A 24,698-nucleotide genomic window follows, 5' to 3' on the forward strand; every position below is an offset into this window, starting at 1 on the left:
GAAAGATGCCTTACTCAAAACAGTACTTACTATACGATTCCATTTACATGTTTCATTTATATGCAATAAGCAAGACTAATCTATGATAGAAAAAAATCACAACACTGGTTGCCTGGGGTTAGGAAGTAAGAGACAAGAAAGAACTTTCTGGGATGATGGTAATGTTCTATGTCTTGATAAGGGTTTGAGTTGTACAGGTGTGTGCTTTTCTAAATGCTCATCAAATGGTACCCTTAAAATCATGCGCTTCATTGTATGTAAATTTTACCCCCCATCATGGACTACGGCCCTGGTGGTGCAGTGGTTAAGAGCTCAGCTGCTAACCAAGAGGTCATCAGTTCAAATCCACCAGCCACTCCTTGGAAACCCTATGGGGCAGTTCTACTCTGTCCCACAGGGTCACTACGAGTCGGAATAGGCTCGACGGCAACGGGTTTTTATTTTGTCATGGATTGCATTGTGTCAAGCAAAAATGTAAGTCAACCTGGCTAGGCCATGATTCCCAGTATTGTGTGGTGGTACTCCATTTGGTGAACTGATCTATTTATCCTGTTATGTTGTAAATCCTAACCTCTATGATGTTAATGAGGCAGGATTAGAGGCAGTTATATTAATGAGGCAAGACACAATCCACAGGATTAGGTTGTATCTCGAGTCAACCTCTTTTCAGATATAAAAGAGAGAAGTCAGCCAAGAGGAGAGGGCCCTCATACCATCAAGACAGAAGAACCGAGAGCAGAGCACACCCTTTGGACCCGGGATCCCTGCGCTGAGAAGCTCCTAGTCAGGGGAAAATTGATGACAAGGACCTTCCCCCAGAGCTGACGGAGAGAAAAAGCCTGTAGCTGGCATCCTGAATTTGGACTTCCAGCCTCCTAAACTATGAGAATAAATTTCTGTTTGTTAAAGCCATCCACTTGTGGTATTTCTGTTATAGTAGCATTAGCTATCTAAGACACCCTGCCAGAAGAATTTACAAATATTGAACTAATTAATGTTATACAAGCGAAAATACTCAGAAGTGTACTGATGTTTGTAACATACTTTGAAATACTGTAAAAAATTAAGATGAATTAATGAGCGGGTAGGTAGATATGTGATAAAATGGTAAGTACAGAATCTGGACGATATGCACATGGATGTTTAGGCTGTACAAGTCTTTGAACTTTTCAGTATTTTCTAATGAAATGTTAAAAGACGTTGTAATTATGAGTTACTACATGAGTGGTATACACCAGGTCAATAACACTAACAACAGCTGCCAATAGCACCATTAACTAAGCTATCGCCATCTGTGAAGCACCACGGTAGATACTCAGGTATGTTATATCTAATCGCCACAGCAATCCTGCAAAGTAAGTATCATTATCCCCATTTTCCAGATTGGGCAACTGGAAAGTAATTTGTCCAACCTCATTCAACTAGTAAGTGGTAAAGGGAGAATTCTAAACCCAAGACTGACTGCAAAGGAGGTGCTCATTCCATCACACCATGCTACCTTAACAATGGCCTAGTTATTACACCGGAATGGAATTCTGCGCTACCGGCTAGTAATAGAAATAGTAAGCTAAGGGTAGGGGCTTTAGAAATCCATTATACTGTCATTCCATTGTAATGGAATATGCTACAACACAGCTGCTATTCTTGTCTCCGTCTCCTGTCGACAAAATTATGAATGTTTTGGGATGTTAGACATAAATACCACAACCATGACACAACTCTCTCAAACTGAATCCTTTACCTCATTTCTCGTTCTTCATGTTGAGCAATAAGGTTGCTATAAAAATTCTCCAGTGTCACTTTGGTCATAGTCACCCTTTCCTTTGTGTGGTTACTCATGGATGAGCAAGGTGTTGAGCCTGTCATTGCCATGGCTGCTAGAATCAAAGACAAGGAGAGGTATTAGTTTTGCAATTAGAATCCACCAGTTACATACTCTCCTACCTTACTCTAGTGACAGGGATGTAAGCTAGTACATGTTTTCTGGAGGACAAACAGGTAGTATATAGCAAAAATCAAACTGAATTCTAGTACTTAGAGAAAATGGCTATACATTACGTCCTCTGACCCAGAAATCCCAGCCCCGTGTACAAAATCTAGAGAAACTGTCACACAGGCCCATAAAGAGACGTGTACAAAGATGTGCATTAGAGAAAGGATGCTCCTTATGCCATCACTGGTGGTATGGGGAGCTGGAGACAATTCAGTAAGGAAATGAATAAATAAAATGTTGTAAACGCAGCGGTCAGGAGCAACTATGCCTACCTACAAACAACATGAACATATCTTTAAAATAAAGTGTTGCCTTTTGAAAAAGGAAGAGAACGAGGTCACCATACCATATGTGTACATTAAGAATATATAAAAAAAAAAAAATTTTTTTTTATTTTATTATAATATAGTATAATTCTAGGAATCTACCCTGAAGAAATCAGAGGCCCACAAGTATTTATACACAGGGGGTTCAAGGCAGCATTGTTAATGACAAAGGAAAACTGGAAATAATTTGAATATATAACAACAGAGGACTGACTAAACATGAAACAGTCCTACAATGAAATACTGAGCAGACAATTAAAATACGTTAAAATTTTTAATGTCAGGAGAAATTTCCAATTTAAGTAACAAAATCAGATTGCAAACCAGAATGTACACCATGATCTCAATTTTATGTGTGTACTATATGTGTATGATATCAGAATTAGAAATATATATATCAAAATGTTATTAGTGGCTTAACTCTAGGCAGTGAGAAGGCAATAGATAATTTTATTCTTGTTTGTGCTTTTTCATGTTTTCTATATTTTCTTCGTTGAGCAAGTGCTATACCAATAAGTTACCAATAACTTCTAACTTCAAAATTTCTGTTAAAAAAAAAAAAAACACGACAAAAATGCTGATCTACAGGTACATATGTGTTCTAACACAGGCCTATGGTATTTGATATATGTTTACTGTTTATTCTAAGTTACAAGTTCAAATAAAGACCTATAATGGAAACAATATCACAAAGAAAAAACCTGAATCATAATTCTAGTGATGGATGAAAGCAGAAAAGCAAAGAGGCCCAAATGAAATCCTGATAAAAGCTACAACATGGATGAACCTTTAAAACATGCTGAGTGAAATAAATCAATCACAAAAGAACAAATATTACATGATCCCACTTATATGAAATATCCACAGAATAGGCAAATGTGTAGAGACCAAAGTTTGTTAGTGGGAAGAATGGGGAAAGCAGTCATTGCTTAGGGGGCACTGAACTTCTGTCAAGCATAAAGACAAAATATAGAAAAAGTGCTGATGGCTGGACAACATGATGAATGAATTAATGTCACTGAATTGTACATGTTAAAAAAAATACTGAAATGGCATATGTTTTGTTAATTGTATACCTAACCAGTTGCTGTCAAGTCGATTCTGACTCACAGACCCCATGTGTGTCAGAGTAGAACTGTAGAGTTTTCAATTGCTGACTTTTAGGAAGCAGATCGCCAGGCCTTTCTTCCAAGGTATCTGTGGGTGAACTTGAACTGCCAACCTTGCAGTCTGCAGCTGAGCGCATGAGCCATTTGTACCACCCAGGGACTCCCATATTTATATACTCACCATAATGAAATAAAAAACAAGGGACCCTAACTCTCTTATTTTACATATGAAAAAACTGATAGCAAAGAGTTTAGGTTGCTTATTGTTTTTTCCCTAAATGTAACACCTCATTTTTGCCCAGGTATTTTTGCCAACCTATATTGTCACACTTGACCAAACTGTTCATCAACCCTGACTTCCTCCAGCATTGGCAATAAAAACTAAACCACACCCATTGACATAGAGTCAATTTCAACCCAGAGTGACCCTACCGGACAGAGTAGAACTGCCCCATAGGGTTCCTAGGCTGTAATCTTTAAGGGAGCAGACTGCCACATCTTTCCCCCATGAGGCGCTGGTGGGTCAGATCTGCCAACCTTTCGGTTAGCAGCCAAGTACTTAACCACTGCGCCACCAAGATATTCAGGCAAAAAAAATCCCTGCAAAAAAAAAAAAAAAGAAATAATCCCTTCAAAGCAAAGAGAGTCAATATCAAGGCTCTGCTTCAGAATCAAGCATTTTGATTCATGATATGCCAAAATGATTCATAATGACAAATTCAAGACATTGCATTTGAAGCTATCTTACTATAAAATATCGTTATTTTTTATGAGGAAGTTTCTAGTGATACCAACGCAAACTCAAATGTTTTTAGAGTATCAGTAGACGGAAGAATTTTTTTAAAAAAACTCTGGTTTATGAAGCTTGGGTGTGGTTCCTTATTTGTCAGCCTGTACCCCCTCCACCCACAATGAAAACCACATGCACTTTAAATGCGTTTGATGAAGAAATTTTCAACCCAAATTTAAAAACAAGTCAGAGGCAAGTGAGGGCTTTGTATTCCTCCCCTGGATGATAATTTCTGGAGACCCTTTACATATACATATATATATACTCCAGTTGTTAAAATGTAATTTCAGCTTTAAAATGTAAATACATGTATTTACAAAAACTAAAATTACTTCAACATAAAAATACAACAACAAAATGAGATCATTTGCACCATATATCAAGCCAACAAATATTCTAAAAGAGTGGTTTTCAGCCTTCACATACAGGCTCTAATGTGCAAAGATTGCACTGTCCTTCCCTTTGACCTTTCTTCAAACTTCCTACTCCTCCTCTCATAAAATGTTTAATCTAATTCTAATATCCTTTAATCAAAACACACAATTACTATTGCCCTGTAGTGATTCACAGGTTTGCTGGACCAACAAAGTACTTCTTATGTCAGGGCTTTTGATAATTCAAGCCTTCACACCGTGACCTACACATTACTGGAGGCCATTAACCTATTGGTTTCATTCTCCTTCAACTCTGCAGAATTAGGAAATAATAGGTGAGAAATGTTTAAAACTTTAAAAATTTAACAAAAGGAGGTGGATGTGATCCCCATAAAAGTCAGGGGTAGGGATCACGAACACAAAAGTAGGTCAAATGAAACCATTGTTTTATTCATTCTGGTAGTTGTGACTGGTCGTCTGCTTGGCTTTATGATGGTACTCTGTTATCTCAATAAACATGCTTTCCCTCACCAATATTTTATTTCTTTGTAACTGACAATCTAATACTTCTTTTGGACAATTCGACACTGGAGCCAAGACTCAAGAGTCACAATCTCCTCTACCGGGCTATAAACCACTGGAAAGCAAGCACTCTGTCTTAGACTCTTTTTAATATCCTTATCCCAACTCATGCTCAGTGCCATGCACTTAATAAGCACCTTAGAAAATATATTTACTCGGGAAAAAACTCATTTTTGATCTCCATTGTAGGAATTGAGAGTACGTATGTGTGATGAGGTGTAGGGTTGTACAAAGTTGGAGAAAAGTCCTTTTCCTCTTATTAGGAAGCTGATAAGTAATGTTTGGGGTAAGAAGAGGAGCCTGTAATTGTGGCTGTTGTTTTATGCTTGGGGAAACCACATCTACTGCTTAGCTAAATCAGAGGCAATTGAGCTGAAAGGGAGAGGAGGCACAGGGACTACTTCATTCCAACCTTCCTCTGTACATTTGAAAAAGAACAAGTTTCTCTTCGTATCTTTCAGTTATTTCACAAGTGCAATTGAGATATGTGGTCTCTCTGCTAGCCGTTCTGCGAACTACCTGTGACACTGACTTTCCTCTAAATCCTTATGGACTTTTCCCTTTCCTCTAGCTATGTTCCTTCTCCACTCCCTTCTTAAGAGTCTGCACTGCACTTTCCTGAGATCTTAAGACTATCTGAAGCCCAGTATCCTAAGACTAACCGGGGGAGGGAGGAACACTCAAAAGTACCAGACCCCATGTGCGCTTTCCACCTTTCTGCCTGGCTCCCAGATTCCTGGCATCTCTGCTCCCAGGTTCCTAAATCCCAGGAAAAGGAAAAGGAGGTGCAAATTGGTGATGACTGTGTTCCCGGAGGGGTCGGAGCGGTGAAAGTGAGCAAACAAAGCTGGCAACACAGAAAGGAGAGGCTGGCTCCCCGCCCCAACTGCACGGAGGAAGAGAAAGGACTGGGTGGGAAAGCGTGGAGAGGCCCGACAAAGGGCCTCTGGAGGCCGAAAGGAGGGAAAAAGACAGGAGGCTGAGGAGATGGGCTGCGGGGACAAGAGGACACGGCTAAAAAGAGGGCGCCATCGAGAAGGGTCATAAGGTCGCTAGGAGTCGGAATCGACTCAACGGCAACGGGTTTGCTTTTTGTTTTGTTTTGTTTTTTAGCGAGAAGAGGAGATGAAAAAGCCTGGGGTGGAGTGGAGGCAGCCGCAGCAAGACACTCACCAGATCCCCGGGCAGAGGCCGGGCTGCGGGCGGCGGGAAGCCCAGACGCCGGTCCCGCCAGCGGTCTCGACGTGCGGACAGGCGAAGCCCCAGCGGCTGCAGCAGCGCGCTGGAGGAGAAGGAACGCGCGAGGGACTCTAAGACAACACCCGAGGAACGGTTGCAAGTGAGGACAACAGGAAGCGCCTCAACTGCCGGAAAAGACGGCAAGGCGGAGGGTCCAAGGCAGCCCTGTCCCCCGCTGCGGAGAGGGGCTGCCGCGGCGGCCAGGAGCCGGGGCTGCGCATGCGCGACTTCCCGGCGGCACAGCCCGGATTGCCGGCCTGCGCGTGCGCGGCCTCGCCCAACCCATCCAGGCAACCTCCCCTCTGTCCCCCTGCAGATGAGGTGTGAAGTATGGGGCGGTCACCGGCTGCGATGGGCTGGGAAGACGTTCCTCTTGATTTCTGTTTTTAAACTTTTTATTTTGAAATAATTATAGACTCACAGGAACTTGCAAGTTTAGTAAAGACCTCAAACCCATCACCCACCCAGCTTCTCTTTATATCTTATGTAACTATGCTACCTTCTCAAAACAGGAAATTGGAACAATTAACCAAAATACAACTAACTAGATTATCCCCTCCCTCGGACTTAACCAGTTTTTCGTGCATTCATTTGTGTGTGGGTGTGTATGTGTATAAGTCTGTAAAATTTTATCACATGCGTAGTTTGTTACCCCCCTTGATTTTTGGCTATTGTAGCAACTGGTCTGCTGAAGACCTTGGCCCCACCTACTCTATCTAAAAGTAAGGATTAACACACTACCTGGGATCAGGTGAGCTCTCATATGTTTGGACGTCTGTCACCTTGAGGGTGTCCCAGTGTGCATAAAAGAGCTTGCTTTTCAAGGCCTCCCAACAGCTTAGTATGTACTATCTTTAGGGGTAGAAAGGTCCTCAAGTTGACTAGCCTTTGAGTGCTCACCCATTCCTTAAAAATGGAGCACAGTGCCACAGACGTGGAAGTGTCAGGTTCCTGGAAACAAAGATGAGTAAGACATGATCCCTGTCTGCCTTAAAAGGGGCCGAGTAGAGAAAAAAATAAGCTTCTGCACAAATCATTTGGGTATTCTGTGATGCTGTGGTGCCTCATGGAAACCCTCGTGGCATAGTGGTTAAGAACCATGGCTACTAACCAAAAGGTTGGCAGTTCAAATCCACCAGGAGCTCCTTGGGAACCATGTGGGGCAGTTCTACTCTGTCCTATAGTGTCACTATGAGTCTGAATAGACTTATAAAAATAGACTCATAGCAATAGATTTTTTGTTTTAATGGTGCTTCATGCTCTTGTAACTGTGTGTGAAACCACAGGGCTTGATTTTTATCCATCGAGTTTGGAGTCCAGGCTTTGTTTCTTTAGTGATCTTAAAACAGAGGCCTGCCTTGACTGCTTTCGTCTTTCTAGACTTCAAAGCCCCAGTTTCCTTTTGTTTAGCCTCATATAGTAAACTCTTCACCTTTCATTCTCTCTATCCAGAGGCCCTTCTCCCCCAAGGCCTTTTGACAAAGTCCTACCATCCTTAACAACTGAATAACAGTGTGAGATGTTTGCATAGTGATTTACAGTTTGCAAACCCTTTTCACTTGTTTAATCTCAGCTCTTTGGCAGGTCACAGGTGATGAGATTTTAGAGATAAAGTAACCAACACTCAGAGAAGCTAAGTGACTTACACGGCTAGTAAGCTGAGTAAGAGTGGAGTACTGATGGCACAGTGGTTAAGACCTCAGCTGCTAACCAAAAGGCTGGTGGTGGTCAAATCCACCAGCCGCTCATTGGAAACCGTATGGGGCAGTTCAGATGGCAATGGGTTTGGGTTTTGGTTTTTTGGGGTTTTTTTTCCTCCATTGGTAACCAAGCAGGGAACTCCATTTCCTGATTGCAAATCCAATGTTTTTTCTGCTTTTCCTGGATTCTTCCAAAGCCCAGCTCAAACCTTATCTTTTCCTGGGATTCTCTGCAGTTTCAGAAGAAGCGTTTCACTCTCTCCCCTCGAGACTACTAACCCAAAGATTGGCAGTTCAGCCCCATCCGTTCACATCACAGAAGAAAGGCCTGATGATCTACTTCCATAAAGATTACAGCCAAGATAACCCTATGGAACAGTCCTACTCTGTAACACATGAGTCTTCATGAGTCAGAATCAAATAGAAGGCAATATTTTGTTTTTTCTTTATACTCAAATTGTCTGTACCCTACTCTCATAAACACCGAGGTTTTCTTCAAAATAGCTCAACCAGAATATAGTGGACCCAAAGGGTGACATTTGACTATGATTCCAGTAAATGGACTGGACATTTCTCACTGTTTTTGGCCACCCAATATTTGAATCCCCTTCATGTGTGTAGGGGATCTACTTACGAAGTAGAGCCCACTTTCTATTAACAAAACCTCCAGATATCCTCTCTCGTAGACTCCCTCGCAGCCTGGTTGTGGGCACAAAACCTAGGTGCTACCGATCCCTTACACCCACTCCAGACTCTGAGGTGGAAATGAGGATGATCCAACCATGCACTGGTACAATTCGCCCTCATTTGCCTCTGCCTACTCTTGGTCCTGTAGGATCCTGCCTTTATTTTAAACTTGAATATTTCGAAATAGATTTTTTGCATTAATTTTACTTTTTTGAAATATTGCTCTAAAATATTGTTTGATTACCGAGTTGTTTGGTGCCTCCTTAAATCTCACACCCAAGATGAGTGTCTTGCTTCCCTCACTGATGTCTCCGCCTGGAAGGACTACTCTGAATTCATTCTGGAAAGGTTGGTGGCTGTTCCATACACTTTCTAGAAGCTGATATGGCTATGGCTTTTTTTTTTTTTTTTTTGGCTGGAGCTTCCACCGTCAGTGGTATTGACTACACCAGTTTCAAGGTCTGGACCCAGAGGTGGGTACAGTAGTTCCTTCATTGGACCAGGCTCTACAATGTGACTTCAGGCCTTGTTCCTGCATGCTTTGTCGCTTAGCCTGGCTCTCTGGCTATCCCCAGCACTTTTTTCTTCTTCTTCTTCTTCTTTTTTTTCAATATCCTTTTAATTGGAGTCCCTGGATGGTGCAAAAAGTTAATGCACTGTGCCACCACCCCGAACGGTCTCAGAAAAAGGGCCTGGAGATCTACTTCTGGAAAAACAGCCATTAAAAACCCTATGGAGCACAGTTCTACCCTAACACATAAGAAAGCTAACTCAAAAAGGGTCCCCATAAATTGGAATAAACTTGAAAGCAACTGGTTTTATCCTTTTAATAATTTTTTTTCTGCATAAATTGGCCAGAGTTGGTTTCTGTGATGTGCATTAAAAACTCTAACCAATGCAATATACTCTCGTTACCTTTGCCCCAGGGATTCTGAAGGTAAAAATGTATAATAGGAGGCAAGGTGATTGTCTTAGTTACCTAATGCTGCTATAACAGAAATATCACAAGTGGGTGGCTTTAACAAGCATTTATTTTCCCCAGTTTAGGCAGGGTGCCAGCTCTAGGGGAAGGCTTTGTTCTTCTGTGGGCTCTGGGGAAAGGTCCCTGTTCCTTGGTTCCTGGTTATCTTCGTGTGGTGTGGCATCTGTCTTCCCCCATCCCTTCTGGCCTTTTTATGCCTAATCTGCTCTTTTTATATCTCAAAGGTGATTGGCTTAAAACACATCCTATACTGACATAGTCTGTTAACATAACAAAGAAAACCCGTTTGTAAATGGGATTATAACCGCAGGTATAAAACCAAAACCCATTGCCACTGAGTCAATTCCAACACACACCGTATAGGGGTTAGGATTTACAATGCATTTTTTGGGGGGACACAATTCAATTCCTGACAGTAATATTGCTTTATTTTTATTCATTGTACAGATTGTATGATAAAGACATGCAGACTTCAAGACTTCACTTCAGTGCTGTCGCCAGGAGTTACAGCCATAGACTCACCAAACTGTGCATAGAATTTCACCACTCTAAAATTCCCACACTGACAGGGAGCACAACAGAGAACCCCTGAGGGAGCAGGAGATCAGTGGGATGCAGACCCCAAATTCTCATAAAAAGACCAGACTTAATGGTCTGACTGAGACGAGAAGAATCCCGGCGGTCATGGTCCCCAAACCTTCTGTTGGCCCAGGACAGGAACCATTCCTGAAGACAACTCATCAGACATGGAAGGGACTGGACAATGGGTTGGAGAGAGATGCTGATGAAGAGTGAGCTACTTGTATCAGGTGGACACTTGAGACTGTGTTGGCATCTCCTGTCTGGAGCAGGGGTGGGAGGATGGAGAGAGTTGGAAGCTGGCAAAATTGTCACGAAAGGAGAGACTGGAAGGAGGGAGCGGGCTGACTCATTAGGGGGAGAGTAAATGGGAGTATGTAGTAAGGTGTATATAAGCTTATATGTGACAGACCAACTTGATTTGTAAACTTTCACTTAAAGCACAATAAAAATTATTTCAAAAAAAAAATTTCCACAGAATTACCCATCAGAGAAAACCCTGGTATCATTTAACATAAAGGACTGCCCGCTACGCATCAGTAGTTATATCATTTGGAAATGCATTTCCATGCAAGCAACGGATAACTTATAGTGACTTAAACAAATAAGGATTTGTTTTTCACAAATACCAAGAATTTTGGAGGTATATGGCTCAATGCCACAATAGTTAAGAGCTCGGCTCTGTCCTATACAGTTGCTATAAATTAGAATGGACTTGATGGCAACAGGTTTGGGTTTGTTTGTTTTTGTTTTATGTGTCAACGGTATCAGGGTTATCTTTTCTGTGATTTTCTTGGCCTTTGTCTCATGAACACAAGTTAGCAGCCTCAGCTGCAGGCATCATGTTTGCCTTCAGTGAAAGGGATTAGGGCAGCACCAGCTTTGTCTTTCCCTTAAATCAATACACCAAAACCAAATAGGACAGAGTAGAACTGCCCTATAGGGTATCCAAGGAGCAGCTGGTAGATTTGAACTGTGGACGTTTTGGTTAGCAGCCAAGCTCATAACCATTACGTCCCCAGGGCTAGCAAGTGCTTTTTCAGAAGATACCAGTACACTTCCACTGAAGTCTCATTGGCCAGAACTGTGTTACATGACCATCTGTCATGGATTGAATTGTGTCCCCCCAAAATATCTGTCAACGTGGCTAGGCCATGATTCCCAGTATTGTGTGATTGTCTACCATTTTGTCACATGATGTGATTTTCCTATGTGTTGTAAATCCTGTCTCTATGATGTTATGAGATGCGATTAGTGACAGTTATGTTAATGAGCCAGTACTCAATCTACAAGATTAGATTGTATCTTAGTCTCTTTTTAGATATAAAAGAGAGAAGCAAGCAGAGAAACAGGACCTCATACCACCAAGAAACAAGCGCCAGGAGAATAGCACATCCTTTGGACCCTGGGACCCTGTACAGGGAAGTTCCTCGACTGGGGAATACTGATGACAAGGACTTTCCTCCAGAGCTGACAGAGAGAGAAAGCCTTCTCCTGGAGCTGACACCCTGAATTTGGACTTCTAGCCTACTAGACTGTGAGAGAATAAACTCGTGTTTGTTGAAGACGTCCACTTGTGGTATTTCTGTTATAGCAGCACTAGATGACTAAGACACCATCCTTGCTGGGAAAGCAAGTACAGTACTCCCCTTTTTTATCCTCTGTAATGGAAGCAGGCAGAGAAGAAAGGGGTTGAATATGGTTGCTGAGTTATTTGGCCAATAATATCTGCCACAATCATATGTATTACTTTGCTGTTCTCTTTTAGTTAATCTAACTAACCTATGTGGAGAACTGACATGTAGCAGGACCCTTATTAATTGGACTTCTGATTAATCAGGACACTGAACAAAGGCTGTCCCTTTGTATTTTCTATTCTGTATTGTTTCTGTCCTTATATAATTACAACATAACTCACCTAATCTGAGCTTCTCTGTTTTATAACAGTTTTCTCTAAGGTCTTGGTTAAAAAAAAAAAAACAACTTATACTGTACAAGGTTATTCTTCATTCCCATGGGACTTGAGTTACTTGAATATAGCATTTTTTGTCCTGCTCTCTTCCCCAGGTCCAGACCCAATAACCTTTCCCTTCTCTTCAGATGTTGCCCCAAATTGTTCTTTGTCCCAAGGGAATCACCTGCTTCTCCATCAGGCTGACTTGCAATTCCTTCAAAGAGTTGAGGCTCAGGCTCTTGGCAAGGACCACAACCTTCCAATGCACAAGCATCTTACCCCTTGGCAGTGTGTGCCCCATCCACTCGGGGCAACCACATCAGTTGCATCACACGCTGAATACTCTTCCATACAAGGACAGGAACTGTACTTGGTGCCTGCCAGCCCAGCGGGCCTTTAATCTTAACATGCATACAAATCCACTCAGATTCTGCTAAAATACAGACTCTCATTCAGAACATGGAGCTGAGATTATGCATTTCAAACAAGCTCCCAGGTGATACTAAAGCTGCTAGTCCAGATACTACATTTAGAGTAGCAAGGAACTTGAACATTTATCTAAATGAAAAATAAGAAGGGAAAAGCTCCCATAATCCAGCAAGCATGGGTTCTTCGGAGCACCTAGACTAGGAGGAGGCAAGCGAGGCACCTAGGGCGTAGAATTTAAGGTGTCTCCATCTCTCAGGGGCCTCCCCTACACTTGCATGACCGCCAAAATTAGTGCCTCCTTAAATTGTGCCTCACTAGGTGCCTCACTTGCTTCACCCTAGTTCCAGCATTGGTCACTACTAACATTTTGGTGGGTATCCCTCCAGACTACTCTCTAATACACATATAAACACATAATGGGATCATACTAAATATGAATAGACTATATGTAATTAAGCTTTATATTTTTAAATCTTCAAACTCTCACAATTTAATCTCAATCAACAAATTCATTGAATAATACTGCCCCTCCAAACTGTGCACAGTGGCTTTCTCTGAGTGGAAGAATTATGAGTGGTTATTATTTTCTCCTTTTATTTGTTGTACTTTCCAAATTTTTCACCTTGGGCACACATAACTTGTTCATTTTATTTTTATCAAACTAATGCATGTACTACTTGAAAAGATCAAACGATCTACAAGACATAAACACCCTGCCCCACCCATTCCCACTGGATTTACTCAGCAAAAGCAGCTGCTTTCAACACTTTATTTGTGTCTTCTGCTACTTACCTAATTTTGAAATAACATTGCTATCTCTTAAATTTTCTGTTTTAGATTTTTTTAAATTCCTAAATGAAGATGAGGATTTAACTCTCTTACTCCATGACTTGCACATAAAGTCTTCCATCACTGCCATCCTTCCAGTATACCTATTATCTTCTGTAAGACAATACTCCGAATCTGTGTGGCACTCACAGGTTGTATCCAATTTCTAGAGAGCCAGGAAGCCATTAGAAAAAGGGCATCAATAACTAACATGGTTTGCTCCATAAAAATCGCATCCTTCTGATGATGTTAGCACATGGAATGCGGGGCTTCCCATCAGTTCAGTCATGACCTACAAAGCAAAACTGGAACAGACCCAAATTGTTATTAATTTGGGGAGCCTGGAAAGATAACCAGAATGGGAAAAATTACACGTTAAAGCCCTGGAATGGGAAACTAGGAAGAGGCGTAGTGAGCCCTTTTAGGAGCCTGATGAGTGAGGTTGAATTCCTGGCAGGCCTGTAGAGAACGACATACATTCAAAACCGAGCATCAGCCACCACCTTTGAGGGGGTACTGCTATTTCGGACTCTGCTCAAAATCCTGTGGAAAAGAGATTTGGTTGCTATGCAATGCCTATGCTGCCCTTGTTTTCTAAGAGGGAGATTTAAGTTTCTAGCAGGGCTTCTACCTGTAATTTTTCCTGTTCGGTGATCTTTCCAGATCACCCAAATTTTAACAGTTCAAGTGTGTTCCAGTTTCACTTCCTCAGCCTTTACTGGACCGGGAAGAACCGGTCCAAAGCCCTGATGGAAAGTAGTTTTCATTACTTACAAGAATCAAACAACATACAACTTGAAAAGTTCCGTAATGAGCAGTCCCGCCTAAAAAGCTGTGTGGGTGGTGTGACCCTAATACCTCGCGGAACGTTTTCTCCTTTTCAAGGTGGGCGATTGAAAGCTTGACGTAACTAACACTGTAATGATATTCTAAGTAACCTATAAGTTTTTTTTAACTGCATCAGCTGGGTGTGGGGTCTTCTCGGCTCTTGTGGCCTTGGTCTCCCTCCTCTTCTTTGTTCTCTTGGGAGATGGCCTTCGCCTGCAAGATGGCGGCTAGGAAGGCTGGCTACCTGGAGCCTTTGGTCTGTAACTTCCTTCCTGCTGCTTATCTCAGTCAGACCAAACTTGGCAGGCCAGTTCTGAAGCCGCCTTGGAGGCTTCCCCGCTCCACCGCGGGAACCGCCTCCCGCCCCCCGCCCAGTTCTCCCGACCCTCGCCCGGTAGTCAGGCAAGCCGAGGTTTCTAACCCTAACCAGCTTTGAATTTGGAGCCAGAATCCCGCACAGGCTGGAGCCAGGATCTTGGCGCATGCGCACAGGACCTGAGGAACCATGGCCCTGAACTTGACCCCAGACTTGAACATTGCAGGAAAGGAAGATATTTTCCACCACATCGCAGTGCCCCAGCCCATGTGAAAAGCGAAAAGCCCTTTCCTTTGCAACAGGAGGACTCAGCACCTGAATCTCCTAATTTGGGCATGGCAAGGTTCTGAGTTTCGGATTTCAGGCGCCAATGCCTGCCCCTGGGGACTTGAAAACATAAAAGCTCCCAGGTCCCCTGGGTTGGGGAGCTCGTGGTCTTTCGGCCATGGGACCCCGACGTTGCTCCTAATTTGCACAAACAATACATTTCCACTGTTTCCCTTGCAGCTGGTCACGTGGCATCCTTCTCATTTTGATCGACTAATAAGACAGGACAAGAGCCCATGTTTGGTTACACTTCCACTAGTGAGAGATTTTTATATAAGTTTTTTTTTTTGCCTCTTACAAACATACAGATTTAAGTCCAGATGTCTAGCATGCATATCTTTAGTTTAATAAAAGTTTCTTTTAATCATTTTGTGATGTAAACTCATCCAACCATCTGTGGGCTACGTAATCCTTGCAAAAATGATACGTAAACTCTGATGTAGAAATTGCTTTTCTAGACTCCATAAAGATAGCTTGCTTTGCTGCAGTACTCTCCATTGGTGTCATCTCCTAATAAAGTTTCTCTTTCTGACTTGGAGTATGTTTCATTGGTTCGACTGCCCCGGGGCACGGACCCCAATCAGGTAACAGTAAAAATGATGACTCTTCCTCACATACCTCATATTGTGCTATGGGCTTAAATGGGACCCTAACTACTGCTGGTCTTTCCCTGGCCAGGTAGGTCCACATAGGTGAACCATAAACTTACAGTGCCCTACCTACACCATAGCTGAGGAGACCAAAGAAGACGTCCTCTCCCAGCTGTTTTATATCCCCAGCCTAAGTGACTAATTGTATCTTGTTAACCCCTGCTAACAACAATCCTACTGCAACATGCCCCCTGACTTCCAGAGGAGGGGACAACAATCCTACTGCAACATGCTCCCTGACTTCCAGAGGAGGGGAGGTGGTTAGTCCAGAATTGTATCTTTTTAACCTTGCTAACAAATATCGGGCCTCAGTGGGAGTGGTGATTTGTTCTGAGGCCTAAAGATGCCCCAGGGAGAGGTTCAGAGAAAACCTTGGCTGCGTGGCTTGTCCGAAGGATTTGTACCTCACACCTTCCAGGAAGAAAATCAGGTTCCATTCCTGACCAATCCGCCCCATGCACAGCCACCAACCATCCCTCAGTGGAAGCTTGCGTGTTGCTATGATTCTGAACTGGCTTCAGCGGCACTTTCGCGCTAAGACAGACTAGCACAAAAGGCCTAGCAGTCAGCCGGTGAAAACCCTGTGGATCCCAATAGTCAGATCCACAAGTGAACAGGGAATGGTGCAGGCCTGGGCAGCAGTTCATTCTGTTGTGCATGGGGGCTGACTACCAACAACAATACAGTTAAGCCAAGTGGGACAACATAATTACACTCTACCACATTTTATTTTCCTTGGAGTTCACAATTGCTTTGATTTTTTTTCTTTGCATAGTTCTGTTTTAAAATGCTTATAATTCATTTATCTCCAGGCTGTCTGCCAAAGCCGGAAAACTTCTTTCAGTATGGTCAAACTCGGTTAGTCTATCAGCTACGTTTTTTTCTCTGGGGTCATTCCTCCTGGAGCCCCCCTCCCTATTCTCCTAAGTAATAGGATCTGCTTGTTTATCACTCACCCACCCTGTCCTCCTCCTCTTTAGTGTCCTCTTTCTATTTTACTCTGTGGCCCTCCCTTTAAACATCAACCATTGTTGTTGTTGCATGCTGTGGAGAGTGGAGTCCAACTGAGAGTGACCCCATATGACAGAGCAGAATTGCCCCATAGGGTTTTCTAAGCTGTAAAGCAGATGCCAGGCCTTTCTTCCACAGAGCCGCTGGGTGGATTTGAACCACCAGGGCTACTTAAATATCAACCATTGCATTCAGCAAATATTTCCCAGATGAATTAGGCAACCCATCAGGGAATTGTGCTAGGGTTTTTAAAGTGTTAAAAGAGCCATACAGTGGATGGAAGGGTCAGCAGGTACCTCCTCCACCCCCATCCAGCTGCCTTCTCATTGCCATTTCTTTCCTATTGTCACAGGGGAGCAGGAGGGGTGCTGAGTCCAGGCAGCATATATTCCCATGGCAACTGCCAACAGCCTAGCTAAAAAAGACTCTATTTGCAGTTCCAGTCCTTCAGGGGAAGCATTAGTATAATTAGCTGGGCCTGCAACAGCTGTCTGGCTGGTCATTTTTATCCTAATCCTTAGGCCACAAGCCTAAAAATCTCAAAGTAAAGAAAACTCTAAATGTAAAAGTAGCTTTTCCTATTGTCTCTCGGGTTCGGATTTACAAATATGCCAATACATAGCACAAAGATAGCTTTGATGGGGCAGTTCTACTCTGTCCTACAGGGTTGCTATGAGGCCATATGTGTTTTTGCCTACTTAGAGCTTTTTTATTTTCTTTAAGCTGCAAGCTTAACAATAGGACCAAAATAATTGGGAAGTCTTATGAGACACAGATTTAAAATTAATTTTTTCCAAATGACTGCGTTTGTGTGTCATGATGAGTCAATGTCTCTTTGGGAATCGAGGGTGAAAAATCTCAAAAACTAATGAGGGATGTGAAACGTGGCAGGTCAGTACCCAAATGACGCATAAATTTTTCCCACCTACTCGTTTGGGAGTGAAAACATGAGGAGGGAGGGAATTATACAAGCAAATGTGGTCTGAAGGTCTCATGGAGGGAGGAGGAAAAGAGAACTATAATTTCTGAATAAAAAGAGTGATTTAAAAAAAAGTTTCCAAAAGCAAAAATAAATCTGAAACCCAGAAGTGGAAGAAATTTAGAAAAGAAAGTGGAAGGAATAAGAAGTCCACTGATCTCATTGTGCTTAGATGAGAGCCTTTCTGTAAAATAAGGCAGTTTCTAAGGCTTTCAAGTTTCTTGCCGGTGTTTTGTCAACTTTTTTTCAACTGGTGGGGTGGGGCGCTGCGTGAATCACAAGTCACTCTGAGGCTCCCTCAGGAATGTGCTAAATCTTCCCATATTTGCAGAGGCTCCAGAACTGTCCTGTCTGCCAGCTGATAGCTGACCTCAGAAATTCCCTAAAAACTGAGGCCCCTGAATACTATTTGTTCTAAATAGAGGTAGTGGGACACACACGTGCATACACACACACCCGGAAGTGTTCTGTATAATACATTTGGAAAATGCTGGGTTGCATAAAGGTATATGGGTTTCTTTATTGCAGAACTTCATAAACCCAAACCAAACCCACTGCTGACATGTCGATTTTTACACATAACAACCCTGGAGGACAGAGTAGAATTGCCCCATAGGGTTTCTAAGGCTGTAATCTTTATGAACGCAGACTGCCACATTTCTCCCACGGAGTGGCTGGTAGGTTCGAACCACTGACATTTTGGTTAGCAGCCAAGTACTTAACCACTGCACCACCAGGGCTCCTAGGAGTCTTAATAGCTTGTAATGTTCTATAAGGAACATCTATTATGCAGGGTTTCCCAAATTTATTTGAGATGCTTCATGAAGCACTGCTTAACATCTCCCAAAAGTAGTTGTCATGGATTGAACTGTCCCCCCAAAATGTGTGTCAACTTGGCTTGGCTATGATTCCCAGTATTGTGTGGTTGTCCACCATTTCGTGATCTGATGTGATTATCCTATGCATTGTAAATCCTAACCTCTATGATGTTAATGCCCCCAAGTGTCTGTCAGTTTGTCGTACTGTGGGGGCTTGTGTGTTGCTGTGATGCTGGAAGCTATGCCACCGGTATTCAGACACCAGCAGGGTCACCCATGGAGGACAGGTTTCAGCTGAGCTTCCAGGCTAAGACAGACTGGGAAGAAGGACCCGGCAGTCTACTTCTGAAAAGCATTAGCCAGTGAAAACCTTACAAATAGCAGCGGAACATTGTCTGATACAGTGCTGGAAGATGAGGCCCCCAGGTTGGAAGGCACTCAAAAGATGACTGGGAAAGAGCTGCCTCCTCAAAGTAGAGTCGACCTTAATAACATGGATGGAGTAAAGCTTTCGGGACCTTCATTTGCTGATATGGCAAGACTCAAAATGAGAAGAAACAGCTGCAAATACCCATTAATACTAGGAACCTAGAATGTATGAAGTATGAACCCTGGAAAACTGGAAATTGTCAAAAATGAAATGGAACGCATAAACATACATATCCTAGGCATTAGTGAGCTGAAATGGACTGGTATTGGCCATTTTGAATCAGACAATCATATAGTCTACTATGCTGGGAATGACAACTTCAAGAGGAATGGTGTTGCATTCATCGTCAAAAAGTATGTTTCAAGATGTATCCTGAAGTACAACACTGTCAGTGATAAGATAATATCCATATGCCTACAAGGAAGACCAGTTAATACGACTATTATTCAAATTTACGCAGAACCACTAGGGTCAAAGATGAAGAAATAGAAGATTTTTATCAGCTGCTGCAGTCTGAAATTGATCGAACATGCAATCAAGATGCATTGATAATTACTGGCGATTGGAATGCAAAAGTTGGAAACAAAGAAGAAGGATCAGTAGTTGGAAAAAATGGCCTTGGTGATAGAAACAATGCCGGAGATGGAATGATAGAATTTTATAAGACCAACAACTTCTTCATTGCAAATACCTTCTTTCACCAACATAAACAGTGACTATACACATGGACCTCGCCAGAGGGAACACACAGAAGTCAAATTGACTACATCTGTGGAAAGAGATGATGGAAAAGCTCAATATCATCAGTCAGAACGAGGCCAGGGGCCGACTGTGGAACAGACCATCAATTGCTCATATGCAAGTTCAAGCTGAAACTGAAGAAAATCAGAGCAAGTCCATGAGAGCCAAAATATGACCTTGAGTACATCCCACCTGATTTTAGAGACCATCTGAAGAATAGATTTGACACATTGAACACTAGTGACCGAAGACCAGACGAGTTGTGGAATGACATCAAGGACATCATCCATGAAGAAAGCAAGAGGTCACTGAAAAGACAGGAAAGAAAGAAAAGACCAAGATGGATGGCAGAGGAGACTCTGAAACTTGCTCTTGAGCATCGAGCAGCTAAAGCAAAAGGAAGAGTTGACAAAGTAAAAGAACTGAACAGAAGATTTCAAAGGGCCTCGCGAGAAGACAAAGTAAAGTTTTATAATGACATGTGCAAAGAGCTGGAGATGGAAAACCAGAAGGGAAGAACACGCTCGGCATTTCTCAAGCTGAAAGAACTGAAGAAAAAATTCAAGCCTCGAGCTGCAATAGTGAAGGATTCCATGGGGAAAATAGTAAAGGATGCAGGAACCATCAAAAGAAGATGGAAGGAATACAGAGTCGTTATACCAAAAAGAATCAGTCGATATTCAACCATTTCAAGAGGTGGCATATGATCAGGAACCGATGGTACTGAAGGAAGAAGTCCAAGCTGCTCTGAAGGCATTGGTGAAAAACAAGGCTCCAGGAATTGATGGAATATCAATTGAGATGTTTCAACAAACAGATGCAGCACTGGAGGTGCTCATTTGTCTATGCCAAGAAATATGGAAGACAGCTTCCTGGCCAACTAACTGGAAGAGATCCATATTTATGCCTATTCCCAAGAAAGGTGATCCAACCGAATGTGGAAATTATAGAACAATAACAGACGCAAGCGAAATTCTGCTGAAGATCATTCAAAAACGGCTTCAGGAGTATATCAACAGGGAACTGCCAAAAGTTCAGGCCGGTTTCAGAAGAGGACGTGGAACCAGGGATATCATAGCTGATGTTAGATGGATCCTGGCTGAAAGCAGAGAATACCAGAAGGATGTTTACCTGTGTTTTATTGATTATTCAAAGGCATTCAACTGTGTGGATCATAACAAACTATGGATAACACTGCGAAAAATGGGAATCCCAGAACACTTAATTGTGCTCATGAGGACCCTTTACATAGATCAAGAGGCAGTTGTTCAGACAGAACAAGGGGCTACTGATTGGTTTAAAGTCAGGAAAGGTGTGCGTCAGGGTTATATTCTTTTACCATACCTATTTAATCTGTATGCTGAACAAATAATACAAGAAGCTGGACTATATGAAGAAGAATGGGGGCATCAGGATTGGAGCAAGGCTCATCAACAACCTGCGTTATGCAGATGACACAACCTTGCTTGCTGGAAGTGACGAGGACTTGAAGCACTTACTAATGAAGATCAAAGACCATAGCCTTCAGTATGGATTACACCTCAACATAAAGAAAACAAAAATCCTCACAACTGGACCAATGAGCAACATCATGGTAAATGGAGAAAAGATTGAAGTTGCGAAGGATTTCATTTTACTTTGATCCTCAATCAACAGCCATGGAAGCAGCAGTCAAGAAATCAAAAGACGCATTGCATTGGGCAAATCTGCTGCAAAGGACCTCTTCAAAGTGTTGAAGAGCAAAATGTCACCTTGAAGACAAAGGTGCACCTGACCCAAGCCATGGTATTTTCAATAGCATCGTATGCATGTCAAAGCTGGACAATGAGCAAGGAAGACCGAAGAATTGACGCCTTTGAATTGCGGTGTTGGCAAAGAATATTGAATATACCATGGACTGCAGAAAGAATGAACAAATCTTGTCCTGGGACAAGTACAACCAGAATGCTCCTTAGAAGCAAGGATGGTGAGAGTGTCTTACATACTTTGGACATGTTGTCAGGAGGGATCAGTCCCTGGAGAAGGACATCATGCTTGGTAAAGTACAGAGTCAGCAGAAAAGAGGAAGTCCCTCAATGAGATGGATTGACACAGTGGCTGCAACAATGAGCTCAAGCATAACAATGATTGTAAGGATGGTGGAGGACCGGGCAGTGTTCTGTTCTGTTGTGCGTAGGGTCGCTATGAGTCAGAACCGACTCGACGGCACCTAACAATAACAAACAATGTTAATGAGGCAGGATCAGAGGCAGTTACGTTAATGAGGTAGGATTCTATCTACAGGATTAGATTGTAACTTGAGTCAACCTCTTTTGAAATATGGAAGAAAGAAGTGAGCAGAGAGGAGAGGGACCTCATACCACTAACGAGAAGAGCCCAGAGCAGAGTATGTTCTTTGGACCCGGGGTCCCTGCACTGAAAAGCTCCTAGAACGGGGGAAGATTGATGGGAAGGAATTCCTCCCAGAGCTGACAGAGAAAGCACTCCCCTGAAGCTAGCTGTCACCCTGAATTAGGACTTCTAACCTCCTAGACTGTGAGATAATAAATTTCTGCTTGTAAAGCCATCCACGTGTGGTATTTCTGTTATGGCAATAGTGGATAACTAAGACACTAGTGTTCTGAGGAACAGTGATCTAGATGACCACAATCAAGAAATGAGTTTAGGAAAGGAGCCAAGAAGATCACTTGTTAGTTTCTATGTCGCTTCAGGTAAAAGGAACAAAAGGAGGCCCAACAGCCCATTACTGTCTCCTGGAGTTAAAAAGGAAACCCTGGTGGCGTAATGGATAAGTGCTACAGCTGCTACCCAAAGGGTTGGCAGTTCAAATCCTCCAGGCGCTCTTCGGAAACTCTATGGGGCAGTTCTACCCTGTCTTATAAGGTCGCCATGAGTCGGAATTGACTCGATGGCACTGGGTTTGGTTTTTCTTTGGGCTGGAGTTGAAAAATGCTAAATTAAATGATCTCATAAATTTCCCTCTATTTCTAAATTACTAATAACTATTTCAGAATCCAATACTATCAGAGCAAGAAGGACCCAGAGATCAGTTCATCAAATCCTTTCATTTTCCAGATGTGGAAACTGACCTAAGTTGCCCAAAGTCACAAAGTTAATTAGATGGCAAAGTTCAGTTAGAACCAGGTTTCCAAACTTCCTGTCCACTGATCTTTCTCCTCCACTGGGATACCTCTCCACGGACTAAATCCAGAGACTGTCAATGGGCTGTTATCTTGCATTTTTTAAAATTTTGCTTTAGGTTAATTTACAGCTCAGGTTAATTTCTCATTCAAAAATTTGTATACATATTGTTATGTGACATTAGTTGAAATCCCTACAATGTGACAGCACCCTCCCCCTTTCCACCCCAGTTTCCCGTGTCCATTCAACCAGTTCCAGTCCCTTCCTGTCTTCTCATCCTGCTTTCGGACAGGAGTTGCCCATTTGGTCTTGTTTATCTGATTGAACTAAGAAGCACATTCTTAGTATTGCTTTTTGTTTTGTAGTCCTAGCTAATCTTTGTCTGAAGAGTGGGTTTCAGGAATGGTTTCAGTTCTGGGTTAACAGGGCTTCCGGAGGCCATAGTTTCGGGGGTTCCTTCAGTATCTGTCAGACCAGTAAGTCTGGTCTTTTTACGTGAATCTGAATTCTGCTCCACAATTTTCTCCTGCTCTGTTCGAGACTCTGTTGTGTTCCCTGTCAGGATGTTATCACACAATTTTGACAAATCTGTCTACCACCAAAAAAAACGAGACCTAAGCCTAGCTGATACCCCATGTTACCTCAAACAAATCTCAATGTGATGTAACTTCGGTATGGTAGAACTCAGCCATTGGCATTGGAAGCAACAGGATTTGATCCGAGGTTTCAACACTGGATTCTTAATTTATCTCTGAACCCACAGCCTCATGAAAACTGAATTGCAGGTCCACCTTTCTTTGTAAATTTTTTGAGTAAGTTTGTTTGGTTCACAAAATATACCAAGGGATATAAAAGATTCAAAGTGAATCTCATTCTTACCTGTCTCCATCCTCCTATGTCTCACCGTCCTTGTCCATACTGTTAGCCATTTGTATTAGTGTTTTGTGTGTCCTTCCAGAGTTTCTTTGTGCAAATGGAACAAATATGGATACAGAGACTGATTTTTTTTCCCCTTTTTTTTTTTTTTAAACAAAATGACATGGTCATAATTTTATTAGGCAATTCACTTTCCCTTTCGGCCTTTCCTCATTTACATAGAGATGGGATTGCCCCAAACTCTCTCACATTCTCAGATGTTATGTATCCATCAAGTCCCCTGCCATCCTTTCTGTCTCTCTTGGCAATGTTTAGCTTTTTGGAAAGTCACTCTTGTTTGGCTGGTTTTGTCAGTGACCTCAAATTCAGAGTACTCAGGGTGTGGCTTGCAAATGCTGGTACACAAATGTCAATATTTCCCAAGCAAATTAGGGAGTGGCTATTTGTATTACAAATGAACTTTGCAAAATGATTCACCAAAGGCATCTTTTATGCATTTACACACATTTATTTATTAAATAAATAATACACATGGCACCAAATTCAAAATGTGTTAAGGGTATACAATGAAACTCTCCACTCTGATTCCTAACCACTGAACCTCCCTCCTCATGGACCTCCTCTGTTACCAGTTTCTCGTGTATCTTCCCATCTGCATTCTTTGCATAGACAATCAATATACAGTCTTTTTTAAAAAAATAGCATTCTAAAAGCACTGTCTTGTTCTTTGTTTTTTTTCACTGACAAGTATATCTTGGAAATCCTTCCACATCAAGACAAATAACATGTCTCATTCTTTTTAAAGGCTCCATAATTTTCTGTTGGTGGATATACCAAAATGAATTTAGCCCGAGTTGTTTTGTTTTTTAATTAAATGACTCTACCAGTTGCCGTCGAGTCAGTTATAACTCATGGTGACCCCATGTGTGTACAGTAGAGCTGCAATTTATAGGGCTTTCGATGGCTGTGACCTTTTGGAAGCAGATCACTAGGGCTTTCTTCAGAGGTA

The 24,698-nt window shown here is 42.3% G+C and overlaps 1 protein-coding gene across 9 annotated transcripts in view; it reads right to left on the reverse strand.

The window, feature by feature from the left end:
* STK38 (serine/threonine kinase 38) overlaps window positions 1-23,803 on the reverse strand; it is a 66,461-nt gene extending 42,658 nt beyond the window's left edge. For 4 of the 9 annotated variants that reach the window (XR_010321999.1, XM_064285286.1, XM_064285282.1 and 1 more), the window contains exons 1-2: window positions 23,693-23,802; window positions 1,742-1,877 (exon numbers count right to left, since the gene is read on the reverse strand). Coding sequence is in view for 6 of the 9 variants with exons in the window: in XM_064285286.1 (XP_064141356.1) it covers window positions 1,742-1,877; window positions 23,693-23,702 (146 nt within the window). In the remaining 3 variants the exon portion in view is untranslated. Of the gene's footprint in view, window positions 1-1,741; window positions 1,878-6,347; window positions 6,631-23,692 lie in introns of those variants that run through there. The other 5 variants (XM_023546287.2, XM_023546297.2, XM_003403942.4 and 2 more) reach the window with 5 other exon arrangements.
* Between the last annotated feature and the right edge of the window lie 895 nt (window positions 23,804-24,698).

This window comes from Loxodonta africana, chromosome 1 (genome assembly GCF_030014295.1).
Source record: "Loxodonta africana isolate mLoxAfr1 chromosome 1, mLoxAfr1.hap2, whole genome shotgun sequence".
Lineage (NCBI taxonomy): Eukaryota > Metazoa > Chordata > Mammalia > Proboscidea > Elephantidae > Loxodonta > Loxodonta africana.